Source organism: Oncorhynchus clarkii, chromosome 26, assembly GCF_045791955.1.
Source record: "Oncorhynchus clarkii lewisi isolate Uvic-CL-2024 chromosome 26, UVic_Ocla_1.0, whole genome shotgun sequence".
NCBI classification, from domain to species: Eukaryota; Metazoa; Chordata; class Actinopteri; order Salmoniformes; family Salmonidae; genus Oncorhynchus; species Oncorhynchus clarkii.
In genome coordinates this window covers 33,303,630-33,324,304 of record NC_092172.1, presented here as the reverse complement: position 1 = coordinate 33,324,304, position 20,675 = coordinate 33,303,630, and the positions used below count along the sequence as shown (strand labels likewise).

The 20,675-nt window shown below is 44.8% G+C and overlaps 1 protein-coding gene across 1 annotated transcript in view; it reads right to left on the bottom strand.

The window, feature by feature from the left end:
- The window catches only part of LOC139384605 (ADAMTS-like 3), a 314,459-nt gene that overhangs the window by 67,188 nt on the left and 226,596 nt on the right, over positions 1-20,675 (bottom strand). The window contains exons 10-15 of the mRNA XM_071129427.1: positions 13,808-13,965; positions 12,508-12,619; positions 11,335-11,473; positions 11,086-11,136; positions 4,112-4,322; positions 1-95 (exon numbers count right to left, since the gene is read on the bottom strand). The exon at positions 1-95 is cut by the window's left edge and continues 53 nt beyond it. Coding sequence (XP_070985528.1) covers positions 1-95; positions 4,112-4,322; positions 11,086-11,136; positions 11,335-11,473; positions 12,508-12,619; positions 13,808-13,965 — 766 coding nt within the window. The remainder of the gene's footprint in view (positions 96-4,111; positions 4,323-11,085; positions 11,137-11,334; positions 11,474-12,507; positions 12,620-13,807; positions 13,966-20,675) is intronic.

Below are 20,675 nucleotides of genomic sequence, written 5' to 3'. Positions count from 1 at the left end.
TTGAGGGATGTGTTACAGCCACCAGTGTGCTGTCCCCTGTGGTCGATACACAGGACCACTCTGTACCGCAACCCACGGCCACACGTCACTGTGCACTGCAAAACACACACACACACACACACACACACAGTTACAATAGCACACTATAATCAACCACCAGTTTATATAAACGTAATACTGACTTTATATAAATTGTATATGTTACAGTATGTGCACATAAGCTCCTGTTCTTACCACATACAGCCAGTTCATATAGGATTCATAGCCAGTTCATAGAGGCTTCATAGCCAGTTTACAGAGGCTTGTAGCCAATTAACAGAGGCAGTGGCTTCAAGTTCTTCTGTGTGCACATCACTGAGGACCTGAAATGGTCTTGCCACACCGACATCATGATGAAGAAGAAGGCGCCTCTACAACCTCAGGCGGCTGAATAAATTTGACGTGGCCCCTAACATGCTGACCAGACCAGACACGTCACGTGCGTGAGCGACGCAAAATAAATTTAGAAATCCATGTTATTCAGTTATTGCACCACACTGCCCGCGTGCGCCAACAACTGTCTGCGATGCCAAGGGCTAAAATAGAACTCCTTTCTATTTCTGATGCAGATCGCGCTGCAAGTCCTGCCTCTCCCATCTCCTCATTGGTTTATAGAAGCAGGTACCCACATGCCATCTCCACATTGGTTAGACCCATGTGAGTGATTGAAAGAAGAAACTGGTTTGCCGGTTGTTGTGGTAATACTATGAAAGTGTAGATGCCATCGACCATATAAGTTCAAAGATGAAAAAGACTGGAAGGAGGAGAGATGACTAGAAACGATTCGGTTGGCCGTTCTATATGTGGATTAATTGTCGGAGTAGATGACCTTTTGCATTTCAGGTAAAATAACAACTCAATGTATATATCCCAGGACAAATTAGCTAGCAACAGCAAGCTAGCTAAATAGGACAAATTAGCTAGCAAGTGCAAGCTAACTAGCTAAATTGCCATACATGTTTAATGCTTTTCGACCTGTCCCCAAATTAATGTCATTGGTTCAGAGTTGTTTTGATATTTTAACCTGCGTGTCGTGATCGGGTTTGGTGTAGGGAGACAAAATAAAATTATGCACAATAGCACACGATGCCGCTATTTGGGTTCCGTGTAAGCCGGTTTAGGTTCCGTGTAAGACCATCACAAACATCTACAGATGCACCATTGAGCGCATTCTGTCGGGCTGCATCGCCACCTGATACGGCAACTGCTCCGCACTCAAACGCAAGGCTCTTCAGAGGGAGGTGAAGGCAGCTGCATTCCCTCCAGGACAACTACAGCGTTCGGTGTCAATGAAAGGCCAAGAAGATCATTAAGGACCCAATCCACCTGAGCCAAGGATGGCTACCGTCTGACAGACGGAGTCAGTACAGGTGCATGACAGCTAAGACCAAGAGACTAAAAACCAGCTTCTATCACCAGACCATCAGACTGTTGAACAGCTTCTATTACCAGACCATTAGACTGTTGAACAGCTTCTATCACCAGACCAACAGACTGTTGAACAGCTTCTATCACCAGACCATCAGACTGTTGAACAGCTTCTATCACCAGACCATCAGACTGTTGAACAGCTTCTATCACCAGACCATCAGACTGTTGAACAGCTTCTATTACCAGACCATCAGACTGTTGAACAGCTTCTATTACCATCAGACTGTTGGACAGCTTCTATCACCAGACCATCAGACTGTTGAACAGCTTCTATTACCAGACCATCAGACTGTTGAACAGCTTCTATTACCATCAGACTGTTGAACAGCTTCTATCACCAGACCATCAGACTGTTGAACAGCTTCTATTACCAGACCATCAGACTGTTGAACAGCTTCTATTACCATCAGACTGTTGAACATCTTCTATCAATAGACCATCAGAATGTTGAACAGCTTCTATTACCATCAGACTGTTGAACAGCTTCTATCACCAGACCATCAGACTGTTGAACAGCTTCTATCACCAGACCATCAGACTGTTGAACAGCTTCTATCACCAGACCATCAGACTGTTGAACAGCTTCTATTACCAGACCATCAGACTGTTGAACAGCTTCTATTAGCAGACTATCAGACTGTTGAACAGCTTCTATTACCAGACCATCAGACTGTTGAACAGCTTCTATTACCAGACTACCAGACTGTTGAACAGCTTCTATCACCAGACCATCAGACTGTTGAACAGCTTCTATTACCAGACCATCAGACTGTTGAACAGCTTCTATCACCAGACCATCAGACTATTGAACAGCTTCTATTACCAGACTACCAGACTGTTGAACAGCTTCTATCACCAGACCATCAGACTGTTGAACAGCTTCTATCACCAGACCATCAGACTGTTGAACAGCTTCTATTACCAGACCATCAGACGGTTGAACAGCTTCTATCACCAGACCATCAGACTGTTGAACAGCTTCTATCACCAGACCATCAGACTGTTGAACAGCTTCTATTACCAGACCATCAGACTGTTGAACAGCTTCTATTAGCAGACTATCAGACTGTTGAACAGCTTCTATTACCAGACCATCAGACTGTTGAACAGCTTCTATTACCAGACTACCAGACTGTTGAACAGCTTCTATTACCAGACCATCAGACTGTTGAACAGCTTCTATCACCAGACCATCAGACTATTGAACAGCTTCTATTACCAGACCATCAGACTGTTGAACAGCTTCTATTACCAGACCATCAGACGGTTGAACAGCTTCTATCACCAGACCATCAGACTGTTGAACAGCTTCTATCACCAGACCATCAGACTGTTGAACAGCTTCTATTACCATCAGACTGTTGAACAGCTTCTATCACCAGACCATCAGACTGTTGAACAGCTTCTATTACCAGACCATCAGACTGTTGATCTGCTTCTATTACCAGACCATCAGACTGTTGAACAGCTTCTATTACCAGACCATCAGACTGTTGATCTGCTTCTATTACCAGACCATCAGACTGTTGATCTGCTTCTATTACCAGACCATCAGACTGTTGAACAGCTTCTATCACCAGACCATCAGACTGTTGAACAGCTTCTATTACCAGACCATCAGACTGTTGAACAGCTTCTATTACCATCAGACTTTTGAACAGCTTCTATTACCAGACCATCAGACTGTTGAACAGCTTCTATCACCAGACCATCAGACTGTTGAACAGCTTCTATTACCATCAGACTGTTGAACAGCTTCTATTACCAGACCATCAGACTGTTGAACAGCTTCTATCACCAGACCATCAGACTGTTGAACAGCTTCTATCAATAGACCATCAGACTGTTGAACAGCTTCTATCACCAGACCATCAGACTGTTGAACAGCTTCTATCACCAGACCATCAGACTGTTGAACAGCTTCTATCACCAGACCATCAGACTGTTGAACAGCTTCTATTACTAGACCATCAGACTGTTGAACAGCTTCTATCAATAGACCATCATACTGTTGAACAGCTTCTTAACCAGACCATCAGACTGTTGAACAGCTTCTATTACCAGACCATCAGACTGTTGAACAGCTTCTATTACCATCAGACTGTTGGACAGCTTCTATCACCAGACCATCAGATCAGACACACCCACACACACCTCATACTCACAAACACACAGACATACACACACACTCATACTCAGACACACACAGGCAACACTGCTGTCTTATGCTATAGAGACATTGAAACACTGGTAAATACTGTAAATAGTGTATCATATTATTTATATTACTGTACACTGAATTTTAGCTACCCTGTTAATAGACACTTCATCTTTATTTATATACTGGATTTTTGACAGAGATTACTCTAAAATATCTGCTGCTATACATATACATAGAATTATTAGCTGATCTTGTGTAAATGATCCTGGTTTACATACATATAGATTGCATTTGGTTACTGCTGCAGTGCTATTTGAGTAATTATTATTATAATATTTTTTAAAATTGTTAATTGTTTGACATTTTACTGCACTGTTAGAAGCTAGTAACATAAGCATTTCACTGCACACACTATAACACCTGCTAAACTGTGAATGCGATCAATAAACGCTGATTAGATGTTTTCACTTGGTAGCTCACCTGAGACCACTCCATGGCAACCCACTGTGGGCAGGTGAAGCTGTTGCAGCTCTGCTGCGTGATTGGCCGAGGGGAGTGTGTGCACTTCCACTCCTCCACCTGAGTGATCTGTCCGTGGGCGTCGTCCTCAACACACACCACGCTGCGCTCCTGCAGCCCGCCGCTCTCCCCACACGACACTGAACACTCCGTCCAGGGACCCTGCTCCCACCTGGGGAAAAACAGCAATAAGATGTGTATAACTCTTTATGATGCTTTAAACAGTGACAGAGATATTGCATACTGGACCCTGGACCCTATTCCAACTAAACTACTGAAAGAGCTGCTTCCTGTGCTTGGTCCTCCTATGTTGAACATAATAAACGTCTCTCTATCCACCGGATGTGTACCAAACTCACTAAAAGTGGCAGTAATAAAGCCTCTCTTGAAAAAGCCAAACCTTGACCCAGAAAATATAAAAAACTATCAGCCTATATCGAATCTTCCATTCCTCTCAAAAATTGTTGAAAATGCTGTTTCGCAGCAACTCACTGCCTTCCTGAAGAAAACAATGTATATGAAATGCTTCAGTCTGGTTTCAGACCCCATCATAGCACTGAGACTGCATTTGTGAATGTGGTAAATTACCTTTTAATGGCGTCAGACCGAGGCTCTGCATCTGTCCTCATACTCCTAGACCTTAGTGCTGCTTTTGATACCATCGATCACCACATTCTTTTGGAGAGATTGGAAACCCAAATTGGTCTACACGGACAAGTTCTGGCCTGATTTAGATCTTATCTGTCGGCTGCTAGAATCCTGACTAGAACCAAAACATGTGATCATATTACTCCAGTGCTAGCCTCCCTACACTGGCTTCAGGCAAGGGCTGATTTCAAGGTTTTACTGCTAACCTACAAAGCATTACATGGGCTTACTCCTACCTAACTTTCCGATTTGGTCCTGCCGTACATACCTACACATAAGCTACGGTCCCAAGACGCAGGCCTCCTAATTGTCCCTAGAATTTCTAAGCAAACAGCTGGAGGCAGGGCTTTGTCCTATAGAGCTCCATTTTTATGTGAGAGACGCAGACTCGGTCTCAACCTTTAAGTCTTTACTGAAGACTCATCTCTTCAGTGGGTCATATGATTGAGTGTAGTCTGGCCCAGGAGTGTGAAGGTAAACAGAAAGGCTCTGGAGCAACGAACCACCCTTGCCGTCTCTGCCTGGCCGGTTCCCCTCTCTCCACTGGGATTATCTGCCTCTAACCCTATTACAGGGGCTGAGTCACTGGCTTACTGGTGCTCTTCCATGCCGTCCCTAGGAGGGGTGCGTCACTTGAGTGGGTTGAGTCACTGACGTGGTCTTCGTCTCTGGGTTGCCCCCCCCCCTTTTGGTGTGCCGTGGCGGAGATCTTTGTGGGCTATACTCGGCCTTGTCTCAGGATGGTAAGTTGGTGGTTGAAGATATCCCTCTAGTGGTGTGGGGGCTGTGCTTTGGCAAACTGGGTGGGGTTATATCCTGCCTGTTTGGCCCTGTCCGGGGGTATCATCGGATGGGGCCACAGTGTCTCCTGACCCGTCCTGTCTCAGCCTCCAGTATGCTGCAGTAGTTTATGTGTCGGGGGGCTAGGGTCTGTCTGTTCTATCTGGAGTATTTCTCCTGTCTTATCCGGTGTCCTGTGTGAATTTAAGTATGCTTTCTCTAATTCTCTCTTTCTTTCTTTCTTTCTCTCTCCCGGAGGACCTGAGTCCTAGGATCATGCCTCAGGACTACCTGGCATGATGACTCCTTGCTGTCCCCAGTCCACCTGGCCGTGCTGCTGCTCCAGTTTCAACTGTTCTGCCTGCGGCTATGGAACCCTGACCTGTTCACTGGGCGTGCTACCTGTCCCAGACCTGCTGTTTACAACTCTCTAGAGACAGCAGGAGCGGTAGAGATACTCTCAATGATCGGCTATGAAAAGCCAACTGACATTTACTCCTGAGGTGCTGACTTGTTGCACCCTCGACAACTACTGTGATTATTATTTGTCCATGCTGGTAATTTAGGAACATTTGAACATCTTGGTCATGTTCTATAATAATCTCCACCCGGCACAGCCAGAAGGGGACTGGCCACCCCTCATAGCCTGGTTCCTCTCTAGGTTTCTTTCTAGGTTTTGGCCTTTCTAGGGAGTTTTTCCTAGCCACCGTGCTTCTACACCTTCATTGCTTGCTGTTTGGGGTTTTAGGCTGGGTTTCTGTACAGCACTTTGATATATCAGCTTATGTAAGAAGGGCTATATAAATACATTTGATTTGATTTGACATAGCATAGCATAGGAGTAGCTAACACAGAGCTATAACATGTTTGTGACTATCTGTAACACCTAATTCAGTGACATAGCATAGGCATAACTATGCTATCTAGGAAGAATATATATGCTCAGAAGATGTTTGACATGTCCTCTCTGTTACTGACAGTAATAATAATGTCATAGTACTACAGTATTACAGGCTCTGTGATAGACAAGTGTCCTGTCCAGGGGTTGTACTACAGTAGTACAGGCCCTGTGATAGACTACTGTCCTGTCCAGGGTACAACAATAGTACAGGCTCTGTGATAGACTAGTGTCCTGTCCAGGGGGTGTACTACAATAGTACAGAATATGTGATAGACGAGTGTCCTGTCCAGGTGGTGTACTACAGAAGTACAGGCTCTGTGATAGAAGAGTGCCCTGTCCAGGGGGTGTACTACAGTAGTACAGGCTCTGTGACAGACGAGTGTCCTGTCCAGGGTACTACAGTAGTACAGGCCCTGTGATAGACTAGTGTCCTGTCCAAGGGGTGTACTACAGTAGTACAGGCCCTGTGATAGACTAGTGTCATGTCCAGGGGGTGAACTACAATAGTACAGGCCCTGTGATAGACTAGTGTCCTGTCCAGGGTACTATAGTAGTACAGACTCTGTGATGGACTAGTGTCCTGTCCAGGGTACTACAGTAGTACAGGCCCTGTGATAGACTAGTGTCCTGTCCAGGGTACTACAGTAGTACAGGCCCTGTGATAGACTAGTGTCCTGTCCAGGGTACTACAATAGTACTGGCTCTGTGATAGACTAGTGTCTTGTCCAGGGTACTTTAGGGTACAGGCCCTGTGATAGACTAGTGTCCTGTCCAGGGTACTACAGTAGTACAGGCTCTGTGATAGACTAGTGTCCTGTCCAGGGTACTACAATAGTACAGGCTCTGTGATAGACTAGTGTCCTGTCCAGGGGGTGTACTACAATAGTACAGAATATGTGATAGACGAGTGTCCTGTCCAGGTGGTGTACTACAGAAGTACAGGCTCTGTGATAGAAGAGTGCCCTGTCCAGGGGGTGTACTACAGTAGTACAGGCTCTGTGACAGACGAGTGTCCTGTCCAGGGTACTACAGTAGTACAGGCCCTGTGATAGACTAGTGTCCTGTCCAAGGGGTGTACTACAGTAGTACAGGCCCTGTGATAGACTAGTGTCATGTCCAGGGGGTGAACTACAATAGTACAGGCCCTGTGACAGACGAGTGTCCTGTCCAGGGTACTACAGTAGTACAGGCCCTGTGATAGACTAGTGTCCTGTCCAAGGGGTGTACTACAGTAGTACAGGCCCTGTGATAGACTAGTGTCATGTCCAGGGGGTGAACTACAATAGTACAGGCCCTGTGATAGACTAGTGTCCTGTCCAGGGTACTATAGTAGTACAGACTCTGTGATGGACTAGTGTCCTGTCCAGGGTACTACAGTAGTACAGGCCCTGTGATAGACTAGTGTCCTGTCCAGGGTACTACAGTAGTACAGGCCCTGTGATAGACTAGTGTCCTGTCCAGGGTACTACAATAGTACTGGCTCTGTGATAGACTAGTGTCTTGTCCAGGGTACTTTAGGGTACAGGCCCTGTGATAGACTAGTGTCCTGTCCAGGGTACTACAGTAGTACAGGCTCTGTGATAGACTAGTGTCCTGTCCAGGGTACTACAATAGTACAGGCTCTGTGATAGACTAGTGTCCTGTCCAGGGGGTGTACTACAATAGTACAGAATATGTGATAGACGAGTGTCCTGTCCAGGTGGTGTACTACAGAAGTACAGGCTCTGTGATAGAAGAGTGCCCTGTCCAGGGGGTGTACTACAGTAGTACAGGCTCTGTGACAGACGAGTGTCCTGTCCAGGGTACTACAGTAGTACAGGCCCTGTGATAGACTAGTGTCCTGTCCAAGGGGTGTACTACAGTAGTACAGGCCCTGTGATAGACTAGTGTCATGTCCAGGGGGTGAACTACAATAGTACAGGCCCTGTGATAGACTAGTGTCCTGTCCAGGGTACTATAGTAGTACAGGCTCTGTGATGGACTAGTGTCCTGTCCAGGGTACTATAGTAGTACAGCCTCTGTGATGGACTAGTGTCCTGTCCAGGGTACTACAGTAGTACAGGCTCTGTGATAGACTAGTGTCCTGTCCAGGGTACTACAATAGTACAGGCTCTGTGATAGACTAGTGTCCTGTCCAGGGTACTACAATAGTACTGGCTCTGTGATAGACTAGTGTCTTGTCCAGGGTACTTTAGGGTACAGGCCCTGTGATAGACTAGTGTCCTGTCCAGGGTACTACAGTAGTACAGGCTCTGTGATAGACTAGTGTCCTGTCCAGGGTACTACAATAGTACAGGCTCTGTGATAGACTAGTGTCCTGTCCAGGGTACTACAGTAGTACAGGCTCTGTGATAGACTAGTGTCCTGTCCAGGGTACTACAGTAGTACAGGCTCTGTGATAGACTAGTGTCCTGTCCAGGGTACTACAGGGTACAGGCTCTGTGATAGACTAGTGTCCTGTCCAGGGTACTTCAGTAGTACAGGCCCTGTGATAGACTAGTGTCCTGTCCAGGGTACTACAGTAGTACAGGCTCTGTGATAGACTAGTGTCCTGTCCAGGGTACTACAGTAGTACAGGCCCTGTGATAGACTAGTGTCCTGTCCAGGGTACTACAATAGTACAGGCTCTGTGATAGACTAGTGTCCTGTCCAGGGTACTACAGGGTACAGGCTCTGTGATAGACTAGTGTCCTGTCCAGGATGCTACAGGGTACAGGCTCTGTGATAGACTAGTGTCCTGTCCAGGATACTACAGTAGTACAGGCTCTGTGATAGACTAGTGTCCTGTCCAGGGTACTACAGGGTACAGGCTCTGTGATAGACTAGTATCCTGTCCAGGGTACTACAGTAGTACAGGCTCTGTGATAGACTAGTGTCCTGTCCAGGGTACTACAGTAGTACAGGCTCTGTGATAGACTAGTGTCCTGTCCAGGGTACTACAGGGTACAGGCTCTGTGATAGACTAGTGTCCTGTCCAGGGTACTACAGGGTACAGGCTCTGTGATAGACTAGTGTCCTGTCCAGGGTACTACAGGGTACAGGCTCTGTGATAGACTAGTGTCCTGTCCAGGGTACTACAGTAGTACAGGCTCTGTGATAGACTAGTGTCCTGTCCAGGGTACTACAGGGTACAGGCTCTGTGATAGACTAGTGTCCTGTCCAGGGTACTACAGTAGTACAGGCCCTGTGATAGACTAGTGTCCTGTCCAGGGTACTACAGGGTACAGGCTCTGTGATAGACTAGTATCCTGTCCAGGGTACTACAGTAGTACAGGCTCTGTGATAGACTAGTGTCCTGTCCAGGGTACTACAGGGTACAGGCTCTGTGATAGACTAGTGTCCTGTCCAGGGTACTACAGGGTACAGGCTCTGTGATAGACTAGTGTCTTGTCCAGGGTACTACAGTAGTACAGGCTCTGTGATAGACTAGTGTCCTGTCCAGGGTACTACAGGGTACAGGCTCTGTGATAGACTAGTGTCCTGTCCAGGGTACTACAGTAGTACAGGCTCTGTGATAGACTAGTGTCCTGTCCAGGGTACTACAGGGTACAGGCTCTGTGATAGACTAGTGTCCTGTCCAGGGTACTACAGGGTACAGGCTCTGTGATAGACTAGTGTCCTGTCCAGGGTACTACAGTAGTACAGGCTCTGTGATAGACTAGTGTCCTGTCCAGGGTACTACAGGGTACAGGCTCTGTGATAGACTAGTGTCCTGTCCAGGGTACTACAGGGTACAGGCTCTGTGATAGACTAGTGTCCTGTCCAGGGTACTACAGGGTACAGGCTCTGTGATAGACTAGTGTCCTGTCCAGGGTACTACAGGGTACAGGCTCTGTGATAGACTAGTGTCCTGTCCAGGGTACTACAGTAGTACAGGCTCTGTGATAGACTAGTGTCCTGTCCAGGGTACTACAGGGTACAGGCTCTGTGATAGACTAATGTCCTGTCCAGGGTACTACAGGGTACAGGCTCTGTGATAGACTAGTGTCCTGTCCAGGGTACTACAGTATTACAGGCTCTGTGATAGACTAGTGTCCTGTCCAGGGTACTACAGTAGTACAGGCTCTGTGATAGACTAATGTCCTGTCCAGGGTACTACAGTAGTACAGGCTCTGTGATAGACTAGTGTCCTGTCCAGGGTACTACAGCAGTACAGGCTCTGTGATAGACTAGTGTCCTGTCCAGGGTACTACAGTAGTACAGGCTCTGTGATAGACTAGTGTCCTGTCCAGGGTACTACAGGGTACAGGCTCTGTGATAGACTAGTGTCCTATCCAGGGTACTACAGGGTACAGGCTCTGTGATAGACTAGTGTCCTGTCCAGGGTACTACAGTAGTACAGGCTCTGTGATAGACTAGTGTCCTGGCCAGGGTACTACAGTAGTACAGGCTCTGTGATAGACTAGTGTCCTGTCCAGGGTACTACAGTAGTACAGGCTCTGTGATAGACTAGTGTCCTGTCCGGGGTACTACAGTAGTACAGGCTCTGTGATAGACTAGTGTCCTGTCCAGGGTACTACAGTAGTACAGGCTCTGTGATAGACTAGTGTCCTGTCCAGGGTACTACAGGGTACAGGCTCTGTGATGGACTATGATGGTCACTCACCGTGGCAGAGGCTGAAAGTGGTCATAAGGCATCACCTCTATGAAGCCATCACTAGAGAAGAGAAAGAGGAAGACAACGCCATGTCACCATGACCATTCAGAGGAACCATGTTTTCTATACAGCCTTCACGTGCACAACCACGACTGGAAACAGAATAGGGTATGTCCCAAATGGCTCCCAATTCTACATGGTGCACTGCTTTTGACCAGGGCCCATAGGGCAACCATTGTGATTGGTACATGTACATGCCTCTCAGGACAGAGGTCCATGTTGCACTCCTTGAGCTTGGGCGTGGGTTTGGTGTTCTCAGGGTAGCTGTTACAGTGGTGCTCTGGTAACACCTGACTGGACCTGATGTCTGTGCACTCTGCTGAGTTCAGCTGGTAACCTGGCAATAGGCAGAAACAAGCAAGGTCAGCAATGAATAGGATCGAAAGCAAACATTGGACTAACATTTGGTGGGCAATGGGTTCATTTTGGGCCATTCAAATGTTTGTCTCAATGTCTGTTTTGGGAAGAAACATGAAACGAAAGCACTAAAACACAGACACGTTGGGTCATTCATAATCGGATGCATTGCCTCATAATACAGCAACCAAATGTAACCAAAATATAAATTGAATGTATGAAATGGAAAACATTGGATAAACGTTTGGTTAATGCTGGGCTAACGTTTTGCTCAATCATATCTCAAGCCTCATCAACGTCTCTCCAGCTTTCACATCTATAAGAGCTGATCATCTGGGTTCAGTCATAAAGCTTTAACTAATAGTAGGCTTCAACAGTCTCTACAAGAGCTGGTCCGGGTTCAGGCAAAGCTGTTGCTGGCAACAAGAACAGTCTCTATAAGAAGGATCTGGGTTCAGTCATAATGCTTCAGCTAATAGCTGGCTTCAACAGTCTCTATAAGAAGGATCTGGGTTCAGTCATAAATCTTCAGTGCTGGCACAGCCAATAAGCAACATAAGCAGCCGCTTAGGGCCCCACGGCTGCTAGGAACTCAGTTGGATCCCAATTTACTATTGAGAGTTAGAATAGTAGAATACACAAGTTTCCATTTCAAAATGTGGTAGTGCATCAGAAGTTGTCCACTTGTTATGCAAGTCACTCAATTAACCCATATCAGATAAAATGTTTTACATTGCTTAGTAAATAAGTTTAACAAGCTAACTAAACGTTGTAGTAATGAGTAGAATTGCATGAAATGTGTTTTAAAACTTCAATAACTACCTGAACACCATGGCAAAACATTTTACATTTAATTGAAATGATTTGCACATTTTTCTCTCCACCACCAAGACAGCTAAAATGATAAAATGTTTTCACCACACAGGTTTTTGATCGCTTAGTGTCCCCAAAAGGCTCGGCCTTGTTAGCTAGCAACAACAGTCTGTTTAAGAGCTGATCTGGGGTCAGTCTCACCTCCTCCACAGGTGACAGAGCAGGGGAAGAAGTCAGTCTCTCTCCACTGGTACCTGATTGGTTGATAGAACAGGAACTGGACCATCGTGTCCTTCGGAGCAGCATATTTCACCTGGCGAGAACACACACACTGTTAGACACAGACGCACACTCACACAATCACGTGCACGCACTCACACATCCATATCTAAAGATGTCTAGAGATCTAGACATGTTTAGAAAGATTATTGAGATTTAAGACTCAAACTCAGTCACTGGCCTTAGAACTCAGTGTATAAAGTCGTAAGACTCAATGTCTGAACAGACTCGGGTGCCAACATGAACCAGCCCAATCCTCATTTTCATGCAGAACATTCATCAGAAGAACGTCTCGCAATCAAGCATTGGGACCACACTCCCTTCTAGTATCCCTTTACTTAAATGAATTATTTCAACATTAATAATCACATTGAATAAACAAGGATTTGCTGACATCAGATGAAAGTAGAAGTTATTTTCTAAACTAAACATTTGTGATGTGGGTAATGTGTAGTCCATTTATGTCGCTGGCGCTGTAGGCGCCGGTCCAAATCCTATATTATGTCATTGTGTCATTGGTTCCATGTGAAAGACAGCAGAACCCTTTTACCTTTATAGTGCACTCATTTTAAAAGTTGTGGACTAGAAAGGGAAAAGGGCGCCATTTAGCAGGCAACCTAGGCCTATATACTAGTGTCTGCTATGGAATACACACAGGGCCTGATTTTCAGACTATGATGATCATGATGAAGATAATGCTAACGATGATGATGATGATTAGGAGAGCCATGGCACGCAGTGTTTTATTGCCACAGAAATGGGAGTCGTGTCATGTTTGTGCAATGCTTTGATAACCTCAATGACATGGGAGAGAGCTTAGGTAGTGTCCCAAATGGAACCCAATCCCCTGAAGTGCACAACTTAAAAGTGCACTATGTCAAAGGTAGTGCACTACAAAGGGAATATGGTGGGATTTGGGATGCAAGTTGACTTTGTGGGTGTAATCAGCATACTTCACTAACATGCAATGTGTATGTATTGGCAAGGGCTTTCTCTACAAAATTGTCATCAATCTGTTCAGTATTCTGACATGATGTAAAAGAATGGTCATTTACAAAAACAATATTGATATGGTTACTCAGATTACAACATCTAAGAACACAAAAAAGACTTTCAGAATCATAAGAGAAATTGAGAAATGACTCTTGGATGATGTAGGTATGCATTTCCCTCATGAATGATGTAGGTAGACGTTTCCATCAGCTCCTCTTCCTCGTGTCACCTTGATGATGTAATCGGCTCCCAGGGGTCCTTGTGTCCTGAGCGTCTGTCTGTCTGTCCCTTTCTGGTAGTCCACGGTGGTGTTGCCGATGATGTAGGAACCGGGAGAGACCAGACTGTGCTCCTCTCTATGACCCTGCAGAGACTGGGTCTCGATTACTGCAGGAGAAAGAGAGAGAGAGAGAGAGAGAGAGAGAGAGAGAGAGAGAGAGAGAGAAAGGGGGGGAAGAGAGAATGAGAAAGGGGGAGAGATCGAGGGAGAGAGAGAAAGAGACACACAAAGACATAATGAGGTAAATCTGGATGTATAAAGTCCATCAGCAGTACTCCGCACACCAAGAACAGTTGATAACGGTGTTGATGTAGATCACAGAGAGTGGTTTTAACCTTGTCTGAAAGCTGAACACAGCAGACGGTAGTTAAGCTGCTGAAGTAACGTCTAACCTTCAGCTCGGCGAGTTAACACTGTTTGCTGTGTGTGTGTGTGTGTGTGTGTGTGTGTGTGTGTGTGTGTGTGTGTGTGTGTGTGTGTGTGTGTGTGTGTGTGTGTGTGTGTGTGTGTGTATGCGCTCACTCTCATGATTCCCACCTATACATGAATGGACCAGTGCCCATATTCATAAAGTGTATCGGAGTAGGAGTGCTGGGCAACGGGGACCTGATCCTAGATCAGCCCTCCTACTCTAAGACGCTTTATGAATATGGACCCAATACACCAAGGCTAAGATAAAGGTCACGATGCTAACAGTTTAATATTAAAAAGATTTAACAATAGAGACTTCATCATCTCCAATGACAGTCATAAATGTGTGACTCTTTGAATGTCTATTGGCCAAACGACTGAGTGGGTGTGAGAAAATAAACAGTGAATTTGAGAGTCATTGAGAGTCATTTCTCGTAGAGACATAATCATATTCAGCTGTCTCACAGCACAGCATCGGCCGTTCTTCTTGTCATCCCCCTCTCTCTCTCTTTATTTGTCTTTCTCTAACATATGTGTTTCTCACAAAATCTTTTATGAGGGGGAAGATTCAAACGTCTTCCCAAAACAATGTTTTACATTAGAGATGAATGGAATCACTAACATTTCAACAAACTCTCAATTCACGTTCAACAAATGTTTCTGCAAAGGCCCAGGCATGTTTAATGTATTTTCAACATCAGTTATACAGCACATCACAAATGAGAATTTGGGATTTCACCACTTGAAATAATTAACCACAACGTAGCCCTTTGCCATATCACAGAAATAAGCCAAATAGCCTTTTAAGAAAAGCCCCAAGGTGAAAATATGATACCACTTCTCTCAAACCGCTCCTAACAGTATTTAGTTTCAGTGGAGTTTGTGAACTTGAAGCTGGGTTCCAGAGGCTTTACATTTCTCAAATCATCTTTTATTCTGCTCTCCTTTACTGGGTTTTACTCTGCTCTCCTTTACTGGGTTTTACTCTGCTCTCCTTTACTGGGTTTTACTCTGCTCTCCTTTACTGGGTTTTACTCTGCTCTCCTTTACTGGGTTTTACTCTGCTCTCCTTTACTGGGTTTTACTCTGCTCTCCTTTACTGGGTTTTATTCTGCTCTCCTTTACTGGGTTTTATTCTGCTCTACTTTACTGGGTTTTACTCTGCTCTCCTTTACTGGGTTTTATTCTGCTCTCCTTTACTGGGTTTTACTCTGCTCTCCTTTACTGGGTTTTACTCTGCTCTCCTTTACCAGGTTTTATTCTGCTCTCCTTTACTGGGTTTTATTCTGCTCTCCTTTACTGGGTTTTATTCTGCTCTCCTTTACCGGGTTTTACTCTGCTCTCCTTTACCAGGTTTTATTCTGCTCTCCTTTACTGGGTTTTACTCTGCTCTCCTTTACTGGGTTTTACTCTGCTCTCCTTTCCTGGGTTTTACTCTGCTCTCCTTTACTGGGTTTTATTCTGCTCTCCTTTACTGGGTTTTACTCTGCTCTCCTTTACCGGGTTTTACTCTGCTCTCCTTTACCAGGTTTATTCTGCTCTCCTTTACTGGGTTTTATTCTGCTCTCCTTTACTGGGTTTTATTCTGCTCTCCTTTACTGGGTTTTATTCTGCTCTCCTTTACTGGGTTTTATTCTGCTCTCCTTTACTGGGTTTTATTCTGCTCTCCTTTACTGGGTTTTATTCTGCTCTCCTTTACTGGGTTTTACTCTGCTCTCCTTTACTGGGTTTTACTCTGCTCTCCTTTACTGGGTTTTATTCTGCTCTCCTTTACTGGGTTTTACTCTGCTCTCCTTTACTGGGTTTTACTCTGCTCTCCTTTACTGGGTTTTACTCTGCTCTCCTTTACTGGGTTTTACTCTGCTCTCCTTTACCAGGTTTTATTCTGCTCTCCTTTACCAGGTTTTATTCTGCTCTCCTTTACCGGGTTTTATTCTGCTCTCCTTTACTGGGTTTTACTCTGCTCTCCTTTACCAGGTTTTATTCTGCTCTCCTTTACCAGGTTTTATTCTGCTCTCCTTTACTGGGTTTTACTCTGCTCTCCTTTACTGGGTTTTATTCTGCTCTCCTTTACTGGGTTTTACTCTGCTCTCCTTTACTGGGTTTTACTCTGCTCTCCTTCACTGGGTTTTATTCTGCTCTCCTTTACTGGGTTTTACTCTGCTCTCCTTTACTGGGTTTTACTCTGCTCTCCTTTACTGGGTTTTATTCTGCTCTCCTTTACTGGGTTTTATTCTGCTCTCCTTTACTGGGTTTTATTCTGCTCTCCTTTACTGGGTTTTACTCTGCTCTCCTTTACTGGGTTTTACTCTGCTCTCCTTTACTGGGTTTTACTCTGCTCTCCTTTACTGGGTTTTACTCTGCTCTCCTTTCCTGGGTTTTACTCTGCTCTCCTTTACTGGGTTTTACTCTGCTCTCCTTTACCAGGTTTTATTCTGCTCTCCTCTACTGGGTTTTATTCTGCTCTCCTTTACTGGGTTTATTCTGCTCTCCTTTACTGGGTTTTATTCTGCTCTCCTTTACTGGGTTTTATTCTGCTCTCCTTTACTGGGTTTTACTCTGCTCTCCTTTACTGGGTTTTATTCTGCTCTCCTTTACTGGGTTTTATTCTGCTCTCCTTTACTGGGTTTTACTCTGCTCTCCTTTACTGTGTTTTATTCTGCTCTCCTTTCCTGGGTTTTACTCTGCTCTCATTTACTGGGTTTTATTCTGCTCTCCTTTACTGGGTTTTACTCTGCTCTCCTTTACTGGGTTTTACTCTGCTCTCCTTTACTGGGTTTTACTCTGCTCTCCTTTACTGGGTTTTACTCTGCTCTCCTTTCCTGGGTTTTACTCTGCTCTCCTTTACTGGGTTTTACTCTGCTCTCCTTTCCTGGGTTTTACTCTGCTCTCCTTAACTGGGTTTTATTCTGCTCTCCTTTACTGGGTTTTACTCTGCTCTCCTTTACTGGGTTTTACTCTGCTCTCCTTTACTGGGTTTTACTCTGCTCTCCTTTACCAGGTTTTATTCTGCTCTCCTTTACTGGGTTTTATTCTGCTCTCCTTTACTGGGTTTTATTCTGCTCTCCTTTACTGGGTTTTATTCTGCTCTCCTTTACTGGGTTTTATTCTGCTCTCCTTTACCAGGTTTTATTCTGCTCTCCTTTACCGGGTTTTACTCTGCTCTCCTTTACTGGGTTTTACTCTGCTCTCCTTTACTGGGTTTTACTCTGCTCTCCTTTCCTGGGTTTTACTCTGCTCTCCTTTACTGGGTTTTATTCTGCTCTCCTTTACTGGGTTTTACTCTGCTCTCCTTTACTGGGTTTTACTCTGCTCTCCTTTACCAGGTTTTATTCTGCTCTCCTTTACTGGGTTTTATTCTGCTCTCCTTTACTGGGTTTATTCTGCTCTCCTTTACTGGGTTTTATTCTGCTCTCCTTTACTGGGTTTTATTCTGCTCTCCTTTACCGGGTTTTACTCTGCTCTCCTTTACCAGGTTTTATTCTGCTCTCCTTTACTGGGTTTTACTCTGCTCTCCTTTACTGGGTTTTACTCTGCTCTCCTTTCCTGGGTTTTACTCTGCTCTCCTTTACTGGGTTTTATTCTGCTCTCCTTTACTGGGTTTTACTCTGCTCTCCTTTACCGGGTTTTACTCTGCTCTCCTTTACCAGGTTTATTCTGCTCTCCTTTACTGGGTTTTATTCTGCTCTCCTTTACTGGGTTTTATTCTGCTCTCCTTTACTGGGTTTTATTCTGCTCTCCTTTACTGGGTTTTATTCTGCTCTCCTTTACTGGGTTTTATTCTGCTCTCCTTTACTGGGTTTTATTCTGCTCTCCTTTACTGGGTTTTACTCTGCTCTCCTTTACTGGGTTTTACTCTGCTCTCCTTTACTGGGTTTTATTCTGCTCTCCTTTACTGGGTTTTACTCTGCTCTCCTTTACTGGGTTTTACTCTGCTCTCCTTTACTGGGTTTTACTCTGCTCTCCTTTACTGGGTTTTACTCTGCTCTCCTTTACCAGGTTTTATTCTGCTCTCCTTTACCAGGTTTTATTCTGCTCTCCTTTACCGGGTTTTATTCTGCTCTCCTTTACTGGGTTTTACTCTGCTCTCCTTTACCAGGTTTTATTCTGCTCTCCTTTACCAGGTTTTATTCTGCTCTCCTTTACTGGGTTTTACTCTGCTCTCCTTTACTGGGTTTTATTCTGCTCTCCTTTACTGGGTTTTACTCTGCTCTCCTTTACTGGGTTTTACTCTGCTCTCCTTCACTGGGTTTTATTCTGCTCTCCTTTACTGGGTTTTACTCTGCTCTCCTTTACTGGGTTTTACTCTGCTCTCCTTTACTGGGTTTTATTCTGCTCTCCTTTACTGGGTTTTATTCTGCTCTCCTTTACTGGGTTTTATTCTGCTCTCCTTTACTGGGTTTTACTCTGCTCTCCTTTACTGGGTTTTACTCTGCTCTCCTTTACTGGGTTTTACTCTGCTCTCCTTTACTGGGTTTTACTCTGCTCTCCTTTCCTGGGTTTTACTCTGCTCTCCTTTACTGGGTTTTACTCTGCTCTCCTTTACCAGGTTTTATTCTGCTCTCCTCTACTGGGTTTTATTCTGCTCTCCTTTACTGGGTTTATTCTGCTCTCCTTTACTGGGTTTTATTCTGCTCTCCTTTACTGGGTTTTATTCTGCTCTCCTTTACTGGGTTTTACTCTGCTCTCCTTTACTGGGTTTTATTCTGCTCTCCTTTACTGGGTTTTATTCTGCTCTCCTTTACTGGGTTTTACTCTGCTCTCCTTTACTGTGTTTTATTCTGCTCTCCTTTCCTGGGTTTTACTCTGCTCTCATTTACTGGGTTTTATTCTGCTCTCCTTTACTGGGTTTTACTCTGCTCTCCTTTACTGGGTTTTACTCTGCTCTCCTTTACTGGGTTTTACTCTGCTCTCCTTTACTGGGTTTTACTCTGCTCTCCTTTCCTGGGTTTTACTCTGCTCTCCTTTACTGGGTTTTACTCTGCTCTCCTTTCCTGGGTTTTACTCTGCTCTCCTTAACTGGGTTTTATTCTGCTCTCCTTTACTGGGTTTTACTCTGCTCTCCTTTACTGGGTTTTACTCTGCTCTCCTTTACTGGGTTTTACTCTGCTCTCCTTTACCAGGTTTTATTCTGCTCTCCTTTACTGGGTTTTATTCTGCTCTCCTTTACTGGGTTTTATTCTGCTCTCCTTTACTGGGTTTTATTCTGCTCTCCTTTACTGGGTTTTATTCTGCTCTCCTTTACCAGGTTTTATTCTGCTCTCCTTTACCGGGTTTTACTCTGCTCTCCTTTACTGGGTTTTACTCTGCTCTCCTTTACTGGGTTTTACTCTGCTCTCCTTTCCTGGGTTTTACTCTGCTCTCCTTTACTGGGTTTTATTCTGCTCTCCTTTACTGGGTTTTACTCTGCTCTCCTTTACTGGGTTTTACTCTGCTCTCCTTTACCAGGTTTTATTCTGCTCTCCTTTACTGGGTTTTATTCTGCTCTCCTTTACTGGGTTTATTCTGCTCTCCTTTACTGGGTTTTATTCTGCTCTCCTTTACTGGGTTTTATTCTGCTCTCCTATACTGGGTTTTACTCTGCTCTCCTTTACTGGGTTTTATTCTGCTCTCCTTTACTGGGTTTTATTCTGCTCTCCTTTACTGGGTTTTACTCTGCTCTCCTTTACTGTGTTTTATTCTGCTCTCCTTTCCTGGGTTTTACTCTGCTCTCATTTACTGGGTTTTATTCTGCTCTCCTTTACTGGGTTTTACTCTGCTCTCCTTTACTGGGTTTTACTCTGCTCTCCTTTACTGGGTTTTATTCTGCTCTCCTTTACTGGGTTTTACTCTGCTCTCCTTTACTGGGTTTTACTCTGCTCTCCTTTACTGGGTTTTATTCTGCTCTCATTTACTGGGTTTTACTCTGCTCTCCTTTACTGGGTTTTACTCTGCTCTCCTTTACTGGGTTTTACTATGCTCTCCTTTACTGGGTTTTACTCTGCTCTCCTTTCCTGGGTTTTACTCTGCTCTCCTTTACTGGGTTTTACTCTGCTCTCCTTTACCAGGTTTTATTCTGCTCTCCTTTACCGGGTTTTATTCTGCTCTCCTTTACCGGGTTTTATTCTGCTCTCCTTTACCGGGTTTTATTCTGCTCTCCTTTACCAGGTTTTATTCTGCTCTCCTTTACCGGGTTTTACTCTGCTCTCCTTTACTGGGTTTTACTCTGCTCTCCTTTACTGGGTTTAACTCTGCTCTCCTTTCCTGGGTTTTACTCTGCTCTCCTTTACTGGGTTTTACTCTGCTCTCCTTTCCTGGGTTTTACTCTGCTCTCCTTAACTGGGTTTTATTCTGCTCTCCTTTACTGGGTTTTACTCTGCTCTCCTTTACTGGGTTTTACTCTGCTCTCCTTTACTGGGTTTTACTC